This window comes from Sphaeramia orbicularis, chromosome 9, assembly GCF_902148855.1.
Source record: "Sphaeramia orbicularis chromosome 9, fSphaOr1.1, whole genome shotgun sequence".
Lineage (NCBI taxonomy): Eukaryota > Metazoa > Chordata > Actinopteri > Kurtiformes > Apogonidae > Sphaeramia > Sphaeramia orbicularis.
Genome location: NC_043965.1, coordinates 26,224,059 through 26,240,590, shown reverse-complemented (window position 1 = coordinate 26,240,590; position 16,532 = coordinate 26,224,059). Strand labels below are relative to the sequence as shown.

At 38.4% G+C, this 16,532-nt stretch overlaps 4 protein-coding genes across 11 annotated transcripts; 2 read left to right on the top strand and 2 right to left on the bottom strand.

The window, feature by feature from the left end:
* Window positions 1-40: 40 nt before the first annotated feature.
* Window positions 41-1,245, top strand: isg15 (ISG15 ubiquitin like modifier). Its single transcript, XM_030143928.1, has 2 exons — window positions 41-385; window positions 487-1,245. The coding sequence occupies exon 2, from the start codon at window positions 497-499 to the stop codon at window positions 962-964; it is 468 nt and encodes a 155-aa protein (XP_029999788.1). The 5' UTR covers window positions 41-385; window positions 487-496; the 3' UTR covers window positions 965-1,245.
* Window positions 1,098-4,659, bottom strand: pxmp2 (peroxisomal membrane protein 2). The gene is made up of 5 exons (XM_030143926.1): window positions 3,999-4,659; window positions 3,512-3,634; window positions 1,983-2,145; window positions 1,783-1,902; window positions 1,098-1,688 (listed from the first exon to the last, which is right to left on the bottom strand). Exons 1-5 carry the CDS (start codon window positions 4,106-4,108, stop codon window positions 1,620-1,622), a joined length of 585 nt encoding a protein of 194 aa, XP_029999786.1. The 5' UTR covers window positions 4,109-4,659; the 3' UTR covers window positions 1,098-1,619.
* A 116-nt stretch (window positions 4,660-4,775) lies between these two features.
* On the bottom strand, window positions 4,776-11,961 carry unga (uracil DNA glycosylase a). 5 transcript variants are annotated; one of them, XM_030143918.1, is made up of 9 exons: window positions 11,645-11,961; window positions 10,594-10,652; window positions 10,254-10,366; window positions 7,283-7,483; window positions 7,102-7,197; window positions 5,948-6,045; window positions 5,740-5,828; window positions 5,467-5,645; window positions 4,776-5,352 (listed from the first exon to the last, which is right to left on the bottom strand). In XM_030143918.1, exons 2-9 carry the CDS (start codon window positions 10,640-10,642, stop codon window positions 5,212-5,214), a joined length of 966 nt encoding a protein of 321 aa, XP_029999778.1. In that variant the 5' UTR covers window positions 10,643-10,652; window positions 11,645-11,961; the 3' UTR covers window positions 4,776-5,211. The 5 variants fall into 5 exon arrangements, with proteins under 5 accessions (XP_029999778.1, XP_029999780.1, XP_029999776.1 ...); XM_030143920.1 differs by having other exon boundaries at window positions 10,284-10,366; XM_030143916.1 differs by lacking the exon at window positions 10,594-10,652.
* A 314-nt stretch (window positions 11,962-12,275) lies between these two features.
* alkbh2 (alkB homolog 2, alpha-ketoglutarate dependent dioxygenase) lies at window positions 12,276-16,345 on the top strand. 4 transcript variants are annotated; one of them, XM_030143925.1, is made up of 4 exons: window positions 12,276-12,467; window positions 13,248-13,580; window positions 13,663-13,861; window positions 14,600-16,345. In XM_030143925.1, the coding sequence occupies exons 2-4, from the start codon at window positions 13,295-13,297 to the stop codon at window positions 14,907-14,909; spliced, it is 795 nt and encodes a 264-aa protein (XP_029999785.1). In that variant the 5' UTR covers window positions 12,276-12,467; window positions 13,248-13,294; the 3' UTR covers window positions 14,910-16,345. The 4 variants fall into 4 exon arrangements, with proteins under 4 accessions (XP_029999785.1, XP_029999783.1, XP_029999784.1 ...); XM_030143923.1 differs by having other exon boundaries at window positions 12,278-12,490; XM_030143924.1 differs by lacking the exon at window positions 12,276-12,467 and adding an exon at window positions 12,491-12,508.
* The last annotated feature ends 187 nt before the right edge of the window (window positions 16,346-16,532 follow it).

The window sequence follows — 16,532 nt, the reverse complement described above, 5'->3', positions numbered from 1 at the left end:
TAAAGTAGATGTTGCATTACATCATCAGTGCAAATATGAGTTAAGTATCAGCTGCTCTTGTTTATCACTAACAGCTGAGTTCCCTTGGCCCAACCTGTTGTAATAAACTGACTGTAACAGGTCGTATTGTAAAGTTAACTCATACATGAACTTGTGTGGACACGGTTTATTATGAACTCAGCCAAAGTTAGGGAGAATAGAAACCGAAAGTAATTGAGCCAGTTGAATGGAAAACGAATCTGAAGCGAATAAGAGGCGGTCCCGAAGCAGATTATAAAAACAGCATAGATGCACACCTCTGTCACAGCTGCTCCGGAGCATCAGTTGTTTACTTGCCATCAGCTGGACGTCTGTTATTCGTGAGAGTTACCGAAGTGATCTCAAGGTAAGCACTAGCCCTCTACAGAAAATCTCATGAAAGGCTTCAAATGTTGCTGAAATGCTTTAGATCGGGGTTGTATATGTAATGTGTGTATTCTCTTCCAGGACTGTCAGTATGGAAATAACCATCAAAACACTGACTGGGACCCCCCACACCCTGACGGTCTCTCCAGGGGACACTGTGAGCTCCCTGAAGAGCCTCATCCAGACCAGACTAAACATCCCAATTCTCAGCCAGAGGTTGGCGTATGTCAGTGGTCAGAATATCCCCCTGAACGACGACCGCAGACCCCTCAGCTCCTACGGCCTGCACACCGGCTCCGTGGTGTCCCTGCTGGTGACTGATCCGGCTCCGTTTCAGGTGTTTGTCAAGAATGAGAAGGGACGGACGAACACCTATGACATTAAACCGGACGTCACTGTGCAGGAGTTCAAAAAAAAAGTCTACGCCAGAGAGCAGGTTCCGGTGGACCAGCAGAGACTAATCCACGAAGGGAAGGAGATGATGCAGGGGACCCTGGCGGATTATGGTGTGAGACCTCTGTCCACCATCTACATGACTCTGCGGCTCAGAGGAGGCTGAGGACACTGTCAGATTTAATTATTTTTTATTTAATTCATTTATTTAACAGATACAAAAGTCAGTGTACTGATAATTATTTAGATTTCTAACTTTAATTTTCTATCTAGATTTTTTTTTTTTAATTAAGAAATGGTAACTGTTCACTGTTACATAAAAATAAAGGTATTAATAATGAAACTTTGCACATTCTGTAACATTTCCTGTACCATTCTTCATCTTTATTCTGAGTAGGACTCTATCCTGTTCAGACCAACTACAATAAAGACAACCAAGGCATTCTTTATAGTCTTCTGGAAAACTTTCATTATTACAGTATTTAAAAGATAGGCTGGTCTTCACAGATATGTCAGCGTTTACTTTTGCATTTTACATTTTGGCAGTGATCTGAAGTACTTCATTTGAGTACTTTATTTTATTACCATTCTGTTATTACAGTCAAACATCAAAAATCTCAGTAGTACTTTGTAATGGTTAAAACGCATTGAGCAAGTTGGTTAAAAGCTGATCAGTGCCACTGTGAGTTCCATCCAGATTAGGAACAGGAATACATTAGGACTTATAATAGCCTGGTTGTATTATCTCCCTTTTCACACCAAGGTCACAAGGCAGCAGGATTTTTGCCAGATTTGTTTCCTGTGGAAAAGATCTTGATGCTTCATTTCCTGACAGATGCAAGGTAGGCATACCAAAATAAGGCCACCATGTTGGCAAACAGCACCCGAAACTGGAAAGAAAAAAGAGACACAAGAATGTAAAATAATTAAAGGGGGCAATATGCATCTGACTGGTCACTTCTTTGATGCTACTGAACCACATACCTGAACAGGCACAAAGTTGACATTAATGAACTGGAAGGGAGTCCAAACTTTCCAGTTCATCTTCAAAGCAGTCCAGTAACTACTTCTCATCTTCTTTTCAAAGTCTACCCACCCTTTAGCCTGAGAACACATAGAAACAGGTTAATATGTAGATGTATTATTGATTACAATAAGGATGGATAATGTTCAAAATAACCTACCTCCAGTAGGTTCATAACTAAGTAGAAGAGCAGCAAGAAGCCAGGGGCAAATATTAGCCGATCCAGGAGCAGGCGTTTGATTATACAGTACGGGTCTGTGCTGGGCATCCACACCTCCATCAGCTGGTAGAAGTAATGGCTCACTGGTCCCGTGATAAACAACCTGAAACAAGGTATTGCATCAGCAACAATAATTTTACCTTGATTTGTTGCCAGTTTTTACATGTAAAAGGAATACAGAAGTAAATTATATTAAAATATAATGTAACACCTTTCATTTTGACAAACCTCAGTTTAAATTACAGCAAGTCAGAGTTTTTGTTCATTAATTTTAATTAAAAAAAACAAAAACTATTTCAGAGCAGGATTTCATCTTATTTTTAATATAACTAAACATTGCAGAGTGACAACATTCCTCTTCACAACTGAAAAGTCAGCATATACTCAATAATTTATCAATGTAAATGATATCAGTAAAATGAATAATGTTCCATATATTACAATAGTAGCATTCCCTTTCAGCATCCTCTTACACTTTCTGACACTAAAGGTCAGTAGGTATAATTACAGAGTAGAGGATGGGCCACTGTGGCAATTTTTATGTTTACAAGAATTCACCAAATTTTAGAATTTGTGGCAGACTAAGACAGTTTCAAAGGCTCTAGACAACTTTCATTTAGTCTTGTTTCTAAGAAGTTGCTATTAAATTAAAAACTGCTAACAAATCAGGTTGAAATATCTTGTTTCACAATTTACTGGTTACCTGTCCTTCACCTGTTGTGTTTCTCCAACACAGCCTCTATCTATTCTCTGAGCCCCAGCCTCAGTTAAACAGAGGAGAGGACAGAAATACCACTAAATCACAAATGCCTGTGAAGTAATATTGAGGATTCATTTTGCTGCGGCACTATGAAAAATCACTTTAGGCACATATCTGTTATATAATGGTAGGGATAAGTCTACAAATGATTTCTGCAGATACAGATTTTTAAGTGTGTTAATAAAAACTGGCCTAAAATTACACAATTTCAGACCTGAACTTTACTGAAAATCTCTGTAATGTGATTCACATAAACGGTAATAATCCAGCACCTAAACATAATGTAAAAGACTGGTGGAGACTGTGCTGAGACAAATGTCAGCTGATTGAAAATCAGGATAATTCCACCAAATACTGATTTCTGAACCCTTACCAGGATTCAGTTGTTAGTATTTGTGCAGTGTAAAATGAACAAAAACTTGTTTTCTTCACATTGCGCACAGTGTGAAAACACTACATTTTTATTATTCTGACCTCAGTCTCTGCAAATAAATGCTCTAAATGATAATATTTTATTTTGAATTTGGGAACATAGCTAATATAATAGCTAACTAGTAGTTAATTTTACTCAAAAATGTACCTATAAGTCTCTTGATTTTTCCAAACCTGCAAGTACTATTGCAATTCAAAACATGTAATGTATTGCTTCAAGTGGAAAATAAGATTATATTCACCAAAATCATACCATTCTTCTAATTTTAATTCTCACCCATAAATTGCATATCGTGCAACTCCTGCTGTGTCAATCTCCTCGACTGAAGCTCCATTTCTGGCTTTTTTTCTGGCTTCCAAAACCTGAGATAGAATATTCCCTAAACCTGAGAGGATGCCACTGAAAATGTGAAGGAAACACACAATAAGTTACAAATACAGTCAGTCATTAACATACTCACAATCTTATGAACTTTATTAAGAGTATCATAAGGGGAGGATTTCCTGTCACTTGCTGATTGGCTAAAGGCAAAGTACAAAAAAAAAAGAGAGGTCAGTGTGTCGTCAGTGCAAACAAAGCTGGGAAAAAACATATATACAAACCATTGTATCAAACGTTAACTGTGAATAAAATACAGTGACTGGGGAGATGTGAGTGATTTGACATTTTCTAACATTTAATCCAAAAGTATTTTAAAGTAAACATAACATTCGCTGGAAACAACCATATTAACAAACCAAACATGTCAGTTAAAGCCACAAACCTCGTTACAGACTTGGTGAGAATGGGGTATTTCTTCAGGAGAATCAGATACTGTTGCAGTAAACGGTAATGAATGGACGCATCCCGGACTGGCACGCTTTGAACAGGCATTGTTAGTTTAATAACTGCCCTCACATTACAAACACGGACTAACTACAACTAACAAAATCTGACCAAAACTCTGAAGAGGCGTAGTTCAGACCTCTGCCAACTCTTCCTGTTGACGTCAGTACGTTATAAGTGGAGCCACGCCCACACGTCAACGTCAATTTTTGATGAGGAAACGGAAATTGAGGATCTATATCTTTTTTTTTCTATAATTTTTCTACAATTTCCAACAGATAGTCGATGCATCAGAGGTATAAAACATATACAGAGACAACAGAATATGCTAAAAACATACATGAAGAGATGATCTAGAGACAAACAATAAACATTCACAAACAAAATAAAATAACTAAGACAAAATAAGTGATACAGTAGTTGTCAGTGGAGTCTTTCCCTAATAATCCAGAGATCTTTGATACTTGATCTATATTTTATATCTTCCAACTCATAGTTTTCCCAGTTTCACTTCTATTACATTTATTCTTAATGTAGTGACATTGATACACTGAATTACTTTGGCTTATTAATTACATTTTACACCTCCTCCTCCCAGATTAATAACCAATGCATTTCTATGCTATGTAGCTTATAGCATAATAAACAGATGACAAAATTACATTAACCTGACAGTGGTAGTCTATGAAAGTCTGTTATTGCTTTAGTGTTTTTTCACATTCATCTGATCCTGTCAGGGCAGAGTAATACGTGATTATACCTAGTCTACAAAGAACACCCTGATGAGCTGATTCTTTAATGATTCATATGCATCCCCTTCCCCTTCGGAAGTAGGTGTGTTTTACTCAACAGTGTTATTTGGAAACCTCAAGACACATATTAAATCAACTTTTTAAACCATTTATTTAGAAGTATAAAAAAAAAAATTAATGTTCTTAGAAAAACTAACAGTATACACAAACATAAATACAATGTTTAAACTGAACAACAGACAGAGACACTGTAAGAAGTGTCACAAAACAGCAGTGTAAACTACCAACAAGAACTGTTTCATTAGGAAACAACAATTATCCAAACATGAAAACAAGGAAAGCTTATGGTTGGGTTTTTGTCTGTAGTTAAACACATGATGTAAAACCTGACATGTTTACTCAAAGTGCCTTCCAGTCTATGGGCGACTTTCCAGATTTCACCAGTATCTCATTGGCCTTTGAAAAATGTTTGCAGCCAAAGAATCCACGATGAGCAGATAAGGGTGAAGGATGCACAGCCTGCAGGACATGGTGGCGTTTCTGCAAAATGAAAAAAAAAAAAAAAAGGCTTAAACAGAGGAATATGATAAAAATGTATTCAGTGTTAATATTAAAACTGAAACGAAAAAAACAAACAAAAAAAGGTTCACCTACCCTGTTGATAGCAGCTCCTTTCTTCTGAGCATATGATCCCCACAGCATGAAAACGAGGCCTTCCAGATTGTTGCTCAGCCAAAGCACCACAGCGTCTGTAAAGGTCTCCCAGCCTTTGTCTTTGTGTGAGTTGGCCTGATGAGCTCGGACAGTTAACACAGCGTTGAGCAACAGCACACCTGATGGGCAAGGTCAACATAGGAAGATAACAGGTCAGGTGAAACAGACATGCATGATTCTTAAAGAGATAGACTGAAAAAAATAAACAACTACCTTGTTTGGCCCATCCACTCAGATCTCCATGCCCGGGATGCTCAAAGCCTTCAATATCTGTGGACAGTTCTTTGTACATGTTCTCCAAACTATTAAAAAAAAAAAAAAAAAAAAGTGAAAAAATAAGCTCCTTCTGCCTCATTTTAACAAAAGAACAAAATGAACAGATTTACAGGGAAGAGAACAAAAGCAGAAAGAGGTTTCAAACCTGGGAGGAGGAGGCACTGGTCTCTTCACACTGAAGCACAATCCATGGGCTTGATTCGGGCCATGATAGGGATCCTGACCAAGAATCACCACTTTCACCTGGAGTCAGAGGCACAGACAGATATTACACAAATGCAAAGGCTTTTAACTAAAGTGAAAATCAGATGATACTGACAAAGTTGTGGCCACTCATTAAAATCACCATATTCGGTGACAGCTACATGAATATCAACTGATCTAAGATATATTCCTGATGACAGTTATACTCATAACCATGAGCTCTAGGACTAGACTGGGTGACCCTCTCTTGATAAAAATCATAATAGACTATTTATATTTAAGCCCCTTGCCAGTTTTGTACCACCCCATAATACATAATTACTGTCTTTTATCATAAATGCTTACACAGTACTATGTTGCAGCTGCTGACAGTTTTGGTTACTGTGCACCTGGAACTTGGAGAATCAGAAAAAAGAAACCACTTCATTGTTATTAAAATTCATTTACATTCTAGCTTTTTGGGAAGATGTACTTGTTTGGAATTTCAATTAATGGAATTACTCTTAAGGATCTAGCATTTCACTCGTTTTTTCCTGTTTTAATATATTGTACATTTTTTCTCTGCAGTATTACAAATGAGGTCTTCACTTCAATATTTTGATTGTGCACAGAAACACACACAATATTAGCTACAAATTGTAAATAATATTTTTGATGCATTTATATAGATATCAATAGGTGAAATAACTTTTGTTGGACTCATGTGCAATAATCCATTCTTGTATATATTTTAAATATACTTACAGTTATTCTTAATACTGGTACTAACATAAATTTCTTAAACGTCAAGTGATTAAATTTTGTTCTATGTGCACTAAAACAAAGACACATTTGGAAATCTCATTATTTATAAGTTATTATACTATTATTTTACTGGTTCGGCTTGCTTAAGAAATACTCACGCTCAAATCGGGCTGTTTGTGGCCTCTGAACTAAAATGAGTTTGACACCCCCGTATTAGACAGTTCTGTTTCTTGGGTAAGTGTGTTTTCAGATGTTTTTGTGCACAGCAAAGTAGTTTTGGAGTTACTGAAGTCTGAGTTGAGTAGTAAACTCTTCCAATCACAGGTCAGGACTATGTCAGTGTTTACTTACATCTTTAATGTCACACATCTGTGTCCAGGTGAAGACATGTTCAGTAGGTGGGTACACTGTGTGGCGTTTCCTCTCATCAGAAACAAACGCTATCAACTGTGACAAAGAGGACAACCCTGTTATTAAACCTGTTTAGAACAACACGGTGATGCTGGGCACAGTGTGATCACATGTGGCTCACTTGCTTAAAATACGGCTTCCCAAACTCTTTTGACAGTCCCGTCCTCCAGCTCTCTCCAAACCCCGGTGGTGTCTGAGCCAAAGACAGTTTCTCCTGCGCTGCTTTCTTGTTGCGGGCGATCCTGTCCAGCTGTTCCGCGGACAGAGGGGCGTCAGGCGGACTGGGCAGCTCGGGTTCCACCGCTGAGTATTTCGGCTTCTTCTGCACAATTTTAGTGTATTTAGTGAGAGAAAAAGTTGGTGAGAAGCGTACAGCTGGAGGTGAAAGTAGCTTTAGAAACGGTCGATAGCTCACAACAAACATTATCACGCGTTGGCGTTTGTGAGCAACGATTTTGACAATGGGAAACACAGGTGCTCTTGAACACAGCTCGGATGACACTGAACGCGAATCCTTCAGTATTCGGTTCTTCAGCTAAACTCTGACAGATATTTTAACACCCGTGATGTCAAGTTGTTAACCTAACATTCTAGGCTAGTGGACAAATCTCAGCTGAAAAACGCGACGGTCACCGGGTCTTTGATTTCGACAACAATTACAAACATAGGTACTCATGAACGCAACTTGGGCAATGCTGAACACCATTCCTCCAGTGTTTGGTTCAACTAAATTGATATATTTTATTACAAACAGTGAAAATAAAGTTTTAACCTGACACGCTAGGCCAGTGGAAAGACAAGACGCTCACCGGGGTTTTATCATCCTCCTCTGCTTCATTTAGGTCCTTAGAGACTCTCTTCTTCGACACCGGTGAAAAAAACGAGTTAATGGTCTTCTGTCCAATCATTCTGTTAAAGAACACTTTGGCGGCTAGTTAATGTAAAATAATTGACTTGAAGAAGTTACTGTGAGCAAAACCCAATCTCCTTTTCGGTGTTTTCAGTATTTGCCGCCAAAAGAAGTTGACGAAAGCAAAGTTATGTTAATGAGCTGAGTGGCGTTCAAGACACACTGGACTGGAGGAAACTGATGCGTTTGCTGAGGTGAATTGTGGTAGGTACATTTCCTTATCTTATTATGACTTGCACCGACCAGGCATAACATTCTGACCACAGACAGGAGAAGTGGTAATAATATTCATTGTTTCATTATATTGATACCTTTCACTGGGTTGGATATATTAGGCAGCAAATGAACATTTTGTCCTCGAAGCTAATGTGTTGGAAACAGCAAAATGATCAATGTAAGGAACTGAGTGACTTTGACTAGGTCCATACTGTAACAATGATGACTGGGTCAGAGTATTCCTACAACTGCAGGTCTTATTGGGTGTTCCTGGTCGGCAGTGGTTCGTACCGACCAAAACTGGACTAAGGAAGGACATCCCGACCTCAGGACCAGGGCCGGCCCTAGGACTTTGGTAGCCCTAAGCAAGATTTTGTTTATGGCCCCAAAATATTCACAGGGCAACCACCAAATCACACACACTGCTCATAATTGAATTAAAACAGACATGCACATGATTAACAACAATTTTTTTACTTTATTTTAAAACAATTTATCAATATATTAACTCTTTCCCTGCCATTGTTGAGATATTCCATCAATTGCTTCCCAACACTTCCCCACCAATGACGACATTTTCCGTCAATCCGCATTTTCACTGTTATATTGTAGTTGGAGCTGTTGCGGATCATGTGAATTATTTTCCGTAGTCCAAAAACAAACAAAGAAGGGGCTTTTCCAGAAAAATTAAGGACCGGTTGTAAAGTTTTCAAACTGAAATCACCAGTATCCCATAGCAACTTACACAGCACCATTCACTTTGAATGGGAGAATGCCGACTCCATGGGAATCATGCGTTTCAGAAGCCTTAAAAATGATTATGGAGACAAACTCCGACAATTCAATGTATGATGAACCTTCAGAAGAACCTTTTAGGGCGAAGACACACCAACCCAACTGCCGATTGTCACCAGAAAAGGTAGCCCAACTGATCAGTTGGCTCCCGTCTCCCCGACGCGGTCAAAAAAAGTGTGAAGAACACACCAAATCGACTATCGACTTGAGGGAACATTCTACGTTTGCGCAAGACTTAAACCGGAAATGAGGGAACATCTCTCTAGATCAAAACACAGAGCTTGCTGTCGTCAGTCATTGTAAGCAGAGAGTGTTGAGTTGTCAAGATGGGTTTTTGTTGTTGTACTTGTTGAATGGATGGCTAGTAATAAGAAGATACTGGTGTTGTCAGCTCCTGGGCTTCTTCTTGTGGAAGAAGAAAGATGTCACAGGCAAAAACTAAGGAGAAATCGCACTATGCTAACAATGCTAACAGTGTTTACTTCATGGAATGAATGAAGTCCATTGGCAACACTGGCTGGCACTCATTCAGATGCAATATGAGCAGTGAATGGCCTATTATAGAAGACAAACGGAGCGACATGGAGACAATCACAGACGGGAGGAAGAGATAAGAGACATTTATGGTGGACAATCCAGGAGAAGACAGACAACCAGATGTGGGACAAGACAAAGGACACCTAGTCTTCATCTCTTAGAAAGTGTGAGTTTAGATTAGGACTGTGGACATGGAGCAGATTCAACACAGGTGTTCTCAGGTTCTCAGCTCCCTAATGTCAGCAGTGACAAAGGTAAGACACTGTTTTATTTGGCTTCAGAATGAAATAAATAAATACATATATTCATAAATAGATAAATGACTAGATGGTCATATAATTATCCAAATTATATGATTCCAAATGATAAACACTTTACACTAATTTACACTATAAAAGTAATTAACTTGCATATAACATAGTTTATAAGTAAAGGTAATGACAAATGAACACCAGTTAAAGCTAAAATATTCTGACAAATAAATAGAAATGAAAAATTAAAAATATATAGCTGTGCAAAGTATTCAAAAATAAATATAATGAAATAATGAAAAGTAGGATGTAGAAGGTTGTGGTTCCTCAGTTATGAGTGCAGCTGTAGGCAGGTCAGAGGAGGATGGAGAAGGTTGTGATACCTCAGTTATATCCTCTACAGCCACACTCACATCATAGGACAGAGTAGATACTCCTGAAGTTTCAGATGATGTTCCTTCAGCAGCAGTCATGGCAGCTGATGAGGTAGATGGACCTGGTGTAGCGGAGGTCGGTCCAAAATATTTCAATAATGCCCATGAAAAAATAACACATTAGAATATTATTATTTTTACATATAGGCTGGAAGATATCACATAGGCATGTCAAATGTATCTTCCATGTGAATGTATTAACCACACAACAAATGCAATTTTCTCAAAGTGAAATATACAGATTAGCTAATTGTCCAAATATGAGATACAAAAATACAATTTGACATACCTTGGAAAGTAAATGGATAGCCTGAAACTATTTGGGCCAGTTTGGACATTTAATATGTTCTGTATCAAAATCAAAACACAAATTTAATGTAGCAATAAAACATTAGTTATTTGTTAACAAGTAAAACTAGACTCCTACTCAAGTTATTGCTTGGCCTCTGCCCTTGCTGCTTCAACACATTGTAAAAAATTTATATTATTGATGTGATGTGTAAATGAGTGTATACACCAAAAAGAAACATTCACATTATACACAGATGTTAAATACTGTTATAGTTAATCTTTTTCATTTCAAGTAAAGTGAGGGCTAAATAAAATACATAACAGAGAGCTTTTGAGAAAAATGTGCATCCTAAAACAAAATGGATTGACTATATGTCACAAAAGATTTGTGCTTATTCGAGACATACTGTTTTTGAACTGCCTGTATGAGTCTGTTCATAGTCCATTCTAAATTAAAAGCTGTGTTTCCGCTGTCTACTTTTCCCATTTGTCTGACATGTCGTGACATGCAGCCAGCAGAGAGCGCCTCTTATCCCCGTACTGATAGCTGATTCATCCCGGCTGCGGACTTGAGCCTGACAGCCCGGCTAGCTTTCCGGCTACTTTACTTATTACCCCGCCCATCCCAAGGGAGAGGCAGGGGGATTTTTGGTTCGGTTAGTTTGTTTCTTTGTTTGTTAACACTTTAACAGCAAAACTATAGGTTGAATTCATATAAAATGGGGTTTATAGATTGCCAGCGACCCAGAATAGATGTCATGACATTTCAGTTAAATTTTTTTTTTTAATTTTTAAAAATCTTCCCATTTACTTATAGTGGGCTAAATACGTGCGAGGGGCGGGGTTTGTTGTGTCTGACCCCACTTGTTATTAAGTTTAATAACCCCCTGCTGATACTGTTGACAGTGTTGCCGACATATCGGATACGACACAAGTGCTCTCACTATGTTATTTTTAGAATAGCTGCAATGCCGCGTACTAGCAAATAAAACATCAGACTGTCTCATTTCATTCACTCAGATTAAACAAACAGTCCCATTATGACCTACCTTTATCTTCTGTTCTTTCCATCTCCATCTTTCTTTTTTGTCGTCTTTCAGTACCACTCCTACATTTTCTTTTAGGAGCCATTTCTAATGTTAGTAATTTCTCACACCAGCTTGGAATGACGACTGATCCAACTTTGCCAACACTGTCCCGGCCGCCCACCGCTGCCGCTGGCTCCAGGGCCAGGCTGCCCTCCGCCCTCACTATGGTTACGTACGGAAGCTCGACCACCAAGTCCCGACCGGACTTTACTGGTTTATTTTTCACTCCTGTAGTTGTATGTGTATGCAGCGTTTCTGTGCTCCCGATTTGTGGAATGTTTTATTAATGAAGACTGACAGGATGTAACACGGAGTGCTTTTATTATGAAGGCAGGAAGTGTGCTAAAAAAAAAAAAAAGTTTAAGATCTTGACAGTTCATGCTGATGTGTGGGTTCATCCATCTTCCAGACGCTCGGTTACAAATGTTTACTAATACGTTTGTTTAAATTGATATGTTACCGTGATTGTGATATATGCTGAAATAAAGACAGGGTCAAAAAGCAAATCACACACACTGATTGTGTGGCCCCCTCTGGTGGTTGTGGTCTTTAACATAACAAATAAACAAACGGATAGAGTGTTGCGCATGCACAGTAGTGATAAGGAGCTCAAATCGACAGGTATGGTGGCTCGACAGGACACTTATCTGCTCAGAACCAGTGATCATCTGTGGAAGGTGTTGGAAAAATAAATCTGATCCATGGAAGTTCGCCTCTCTACTTCCAGGACTTCAGGGATTTTCCGCTACCATCTTGGTCCAGATCCCACAGCACACCTTCAGAGGTCTGGTGAAGGCTAAGCCTCAGGTCAGAGCTGTTTTTGAGGTAAAAGGGACTTACACAGTATTAGACAGTAATAATGTTAAGGTCTCATAGATGCTCGATTGGTTGAGATCCATTTTTGTTTTGTTTTTGTGTTACCACTTTTGGCAAGTATTAACCACTTCACATGGGAAATGAACAAGATCTGGAGATGCTCTGACCCAGTGACTGGACCATCACAGTATGTTGTCAAATTTAGTCAGATCCCTACTCTTACCTTTTGCTGTTTTTAAGACATGGACTTAAAGGACTAAATGTTCACTTGCTGCTTAATATGTCCCACCCACTGACAGGTCCGTTTGTAATGAGATATTTACCACAAATTAATACCACTTTGCTTGTCACTGGTCATAATGTTATGGCTGATCAGTGTATATAGCCTGTGTGAAACTTTTCTTCAGACTTATGCAGTCTTTTACCTGGCATTTGTTGTGCCATATTGTGACAAACTGTTCATTAGGCAACATCTAGTAAAACTGAGCCTAAAGTGTGAGGACTCACTGAGGAAATTAAATAGATTAAGATTAGTTGATAGTGAAAATGATTGTTTCTTAGAGCCATCTCCATCTCATATGTATACATTTCATTTTATAAGGAACTGGACACAATGTTATGTTACAAATGGACAAAACACTACATTTTGTATGATAGCAGACACCAAGCAACAGCACAGATCCCCATCATAATGATTTTCGCCCATATTTCAATATCAAAAGTCTAACACTATTTCTTCTTTGTCAAGATCTGGGGTTGGGCTCGTCGGAGTGCCACAGACAGCAGGCTAGTGCAATGGAAAAGTTTGTGGGCCAGAAACGTGAAGAACACTCTGCTGCCAATGATGGCTCAACTAAACCTCTAAGAAAGAAACTTAAAGTGGAAAATGATGAGAAGGTGAAAGAGGAGGAGTTTGATCCTGAGGATGATGAAGATACTGCTCTTGCAGAGTTCTCCCATCCTATTCCTTGGCAAAAAATAGAGGCAGAGGGGCTGGACTGTGATTATGCTTTGCTGTTCTCCAAGGAGGAAGCTGATCGGCTTTTCAGACAGCTGGAGGAGGAAGTGGTGTACTCGACAGGTAACATATTAACCCATGTAATGTGAAATTCTGATCAGAAATCTCAGTGACTCAGATAGTCTTTCTTATCTTTTTCTTACAGGGCAAGAAGCCAAGGTTCAGGTATTTGGGAAAGTCTACAATATACCGAGAAAGCAGGCAACATATGGAGATGAAGGTTTGACTTACACTTATTCTGGGGTGAAACGTTTTGCCTGTCCATGGACGCAAGCACTGGAGTACATCAGGGATGCTGTCACAAAAACAACAGGACACACTTTCAACTTTGTCTTGATCAACAGGTGAGGAATGATGAATGCCAAAAGTGGTATTCAGATTCTCAAATAAAAGTACACTGCACTTGAAGTAAATGTTCTGCATTCAAAACATTACCTAAGTAACAGTATGTAATAGTATCAGTTAAATATACTTAATGTATTGAAAGTAGTCACACGTAGTTAAGTGGTCACTCTCATTGTTTTACAAATATGCAATGTCTTTTTTTTTTTTTAATTTATATTAATAATGCATTAATGTAAATGCTATATTCTACTGCTGTCCATGTTTAATGTTGAGCTCATTTGAACGTTATAAACTGTTACATAGTTTAATCTATAGCAACACATCATTTTCTGTAACATCATCATATTTCCTGTTAAAACCCAATATTTATAAAATTTTTATTAACATGGAATAAAAGCACCATTTTAAGCTTTAAGATTGCATTTTTCAGATGGTCTGAGAAGGTTTTCAGTGGCTTTTTAATGTAAAAAAAAAAAAAAAAATTTCCACACAGGAAGACTTAATCCTTCAGTTTATCACAAATATTCAACATTAGCATATTTTGATGTATTTGGTTTTCAAGATAAGAAAGGGATGGAAAATCTGAAACTTAATTAAAGCAGTCAGGCAAATGTAGTGGATGAACAGTATAAAGTTGCAAAAAAAAAAAAATTTAAAATACCTCACATTTGTACTTAAACACAGTAATTAAACATGTTGGATTTCATCTTGGTTATATATGTCCTTCTCTCCACCAGATACAAAGATGGTCAGGATCACATGGGGGAGCACCGCGATGATGAGAGGGAGCTGGACCCCCTCTGTCCTATCGCGTCTGTCTCTCTGGGGGCCGCACGAGACTTTATCTTCAGGCACAGGGATGCACGGGGAAAAGAGAGCAGTCGCCAGATTGAACCTGTGAAGCTGGAGCTCGCTCATGGAAGTCTGCTCCTAATGAACTCACCAACCAACACGTTTTGGTACCACAGCCTTCCTGTCAGGAAAAAAGTTCTCGTGCCTCGCATAAACCTCACATTTAGGCGCATCGTGCAGCCGAGTCAAAAATGACAGAATAAACCATCAGCCTGAAGAAGAGAGGTTCATGACCCTAAGTGTTCAGAAGTAGCTGAGCTCAAGTACAGACAGTGGTACCTTAAAACTTTACACAATCTTAAAAAAATATGTTTTTTGGATTTAAAAGGTGTGGCTGCGTCAGACAGATACAAATGCAAATTATTTTTTGTTGACAAGAAAATAATAACGAAACTGAATTCCTGACAGTTTAGACATGTCTTGCCCTGGATGTGTTTCAACGGGGATTATCTGTCTGAAACATCCAGTTTTGACATCATTGGAACAGTGCATGTGCAGAAGGGAGCGTGTGGGTTTGGAGAATGGCACAATACTTGACAGAGTTCACTGAGTTTAGAGTGATTCTTAATGTGATATATCACAAATGCTTGGGGTTTCCAGAAACTTTTTTCCACCTCTGATTACACATTTAAAATGAAGACAGAGCTGACAACTTTACCTTCTAACAGATCAACTCTGTCCAGGAGACCAACAGCTCTGGCAGCTACTAGAGAGGGTGTGTATTTCTGAATTCTGCTATTTTCCTGCTCAATTTCCACTCCAACACCTTTAACAATTCTACCAAAAATGTGCCAAGATTATGGAATATTTCAATTCCTTTACTGCAGACTATAAGCACAGGGCCAGTCATTCATTTTCTTAACCGCTTAATCATTAAGAGGGTTACGGTGGTGCTGGAACTGGTCCCAGCTGCCAACAACTGACGGAGGGACCCACCCTGGACGGTCATCATACCTCTGCCAATGAAGTACTACAAATTGAACTTATGAGAAGATATGATCTAAAAGAAAACACTGCACTTATTGAACACAAATACTGAACTGATGTACAGTGTATGAAATTTGAGAACTTGTAGGAGTCTGATAACCCAGTAATCCATCACTGGCTGTAGCTGTCACAGGCTACATTTACATGCACAAAATATTGGTGTTTTTTGCTCTTATTTTCAAAGACAATATTCCTCTAAAGGTGTTGAAAATTGATTTTATTTGAATATTCCTGCTTACATGCAGCCATGTATACCTCATCAAAAGTGTTTTTTTGCTTTTCAGTGATTTCAGTTTTCTACTGGTGACAGACCATCCACTGTGTGAATGCAAACAACCCTCTTTAGTTCTTTCAAACACCTTCTAGTGGTATGATACTTACTCATATCCAAAAACGTGTTGATATCCTGTCATAGGAGTGTTTCTCCTTCCAAACAGCAGTCCATCCATCTACTATGTTCAAACATCAACTTGTTGTCTTGCATTAAAATTAATGAAAGTCTGAAATGCACAATTGGTTTATTCATTTATTACCTGAAAACAATCACCTTCACAGACTGCATACAATTACACACAATCATACATGGATACACTTTAGTGCAAAATGCAAACATTAGGGTTTTGCACCAGTCCACCATCCAATATGACATAGTAGGAACAAGGTCAAATGGCAGTTTTTCTTGTTGCCCAGAATTAAAAACATTAGCAATAACTTCCCCAAAATCCAAAGCAGTTTAGTCGCTTACAGATCTGTGATGCTAAATATCAACATCATACTAATTAGTTCAGCTGTTTTACTTTCAGATTAAAATAATCTTTATTGTATGTTCAC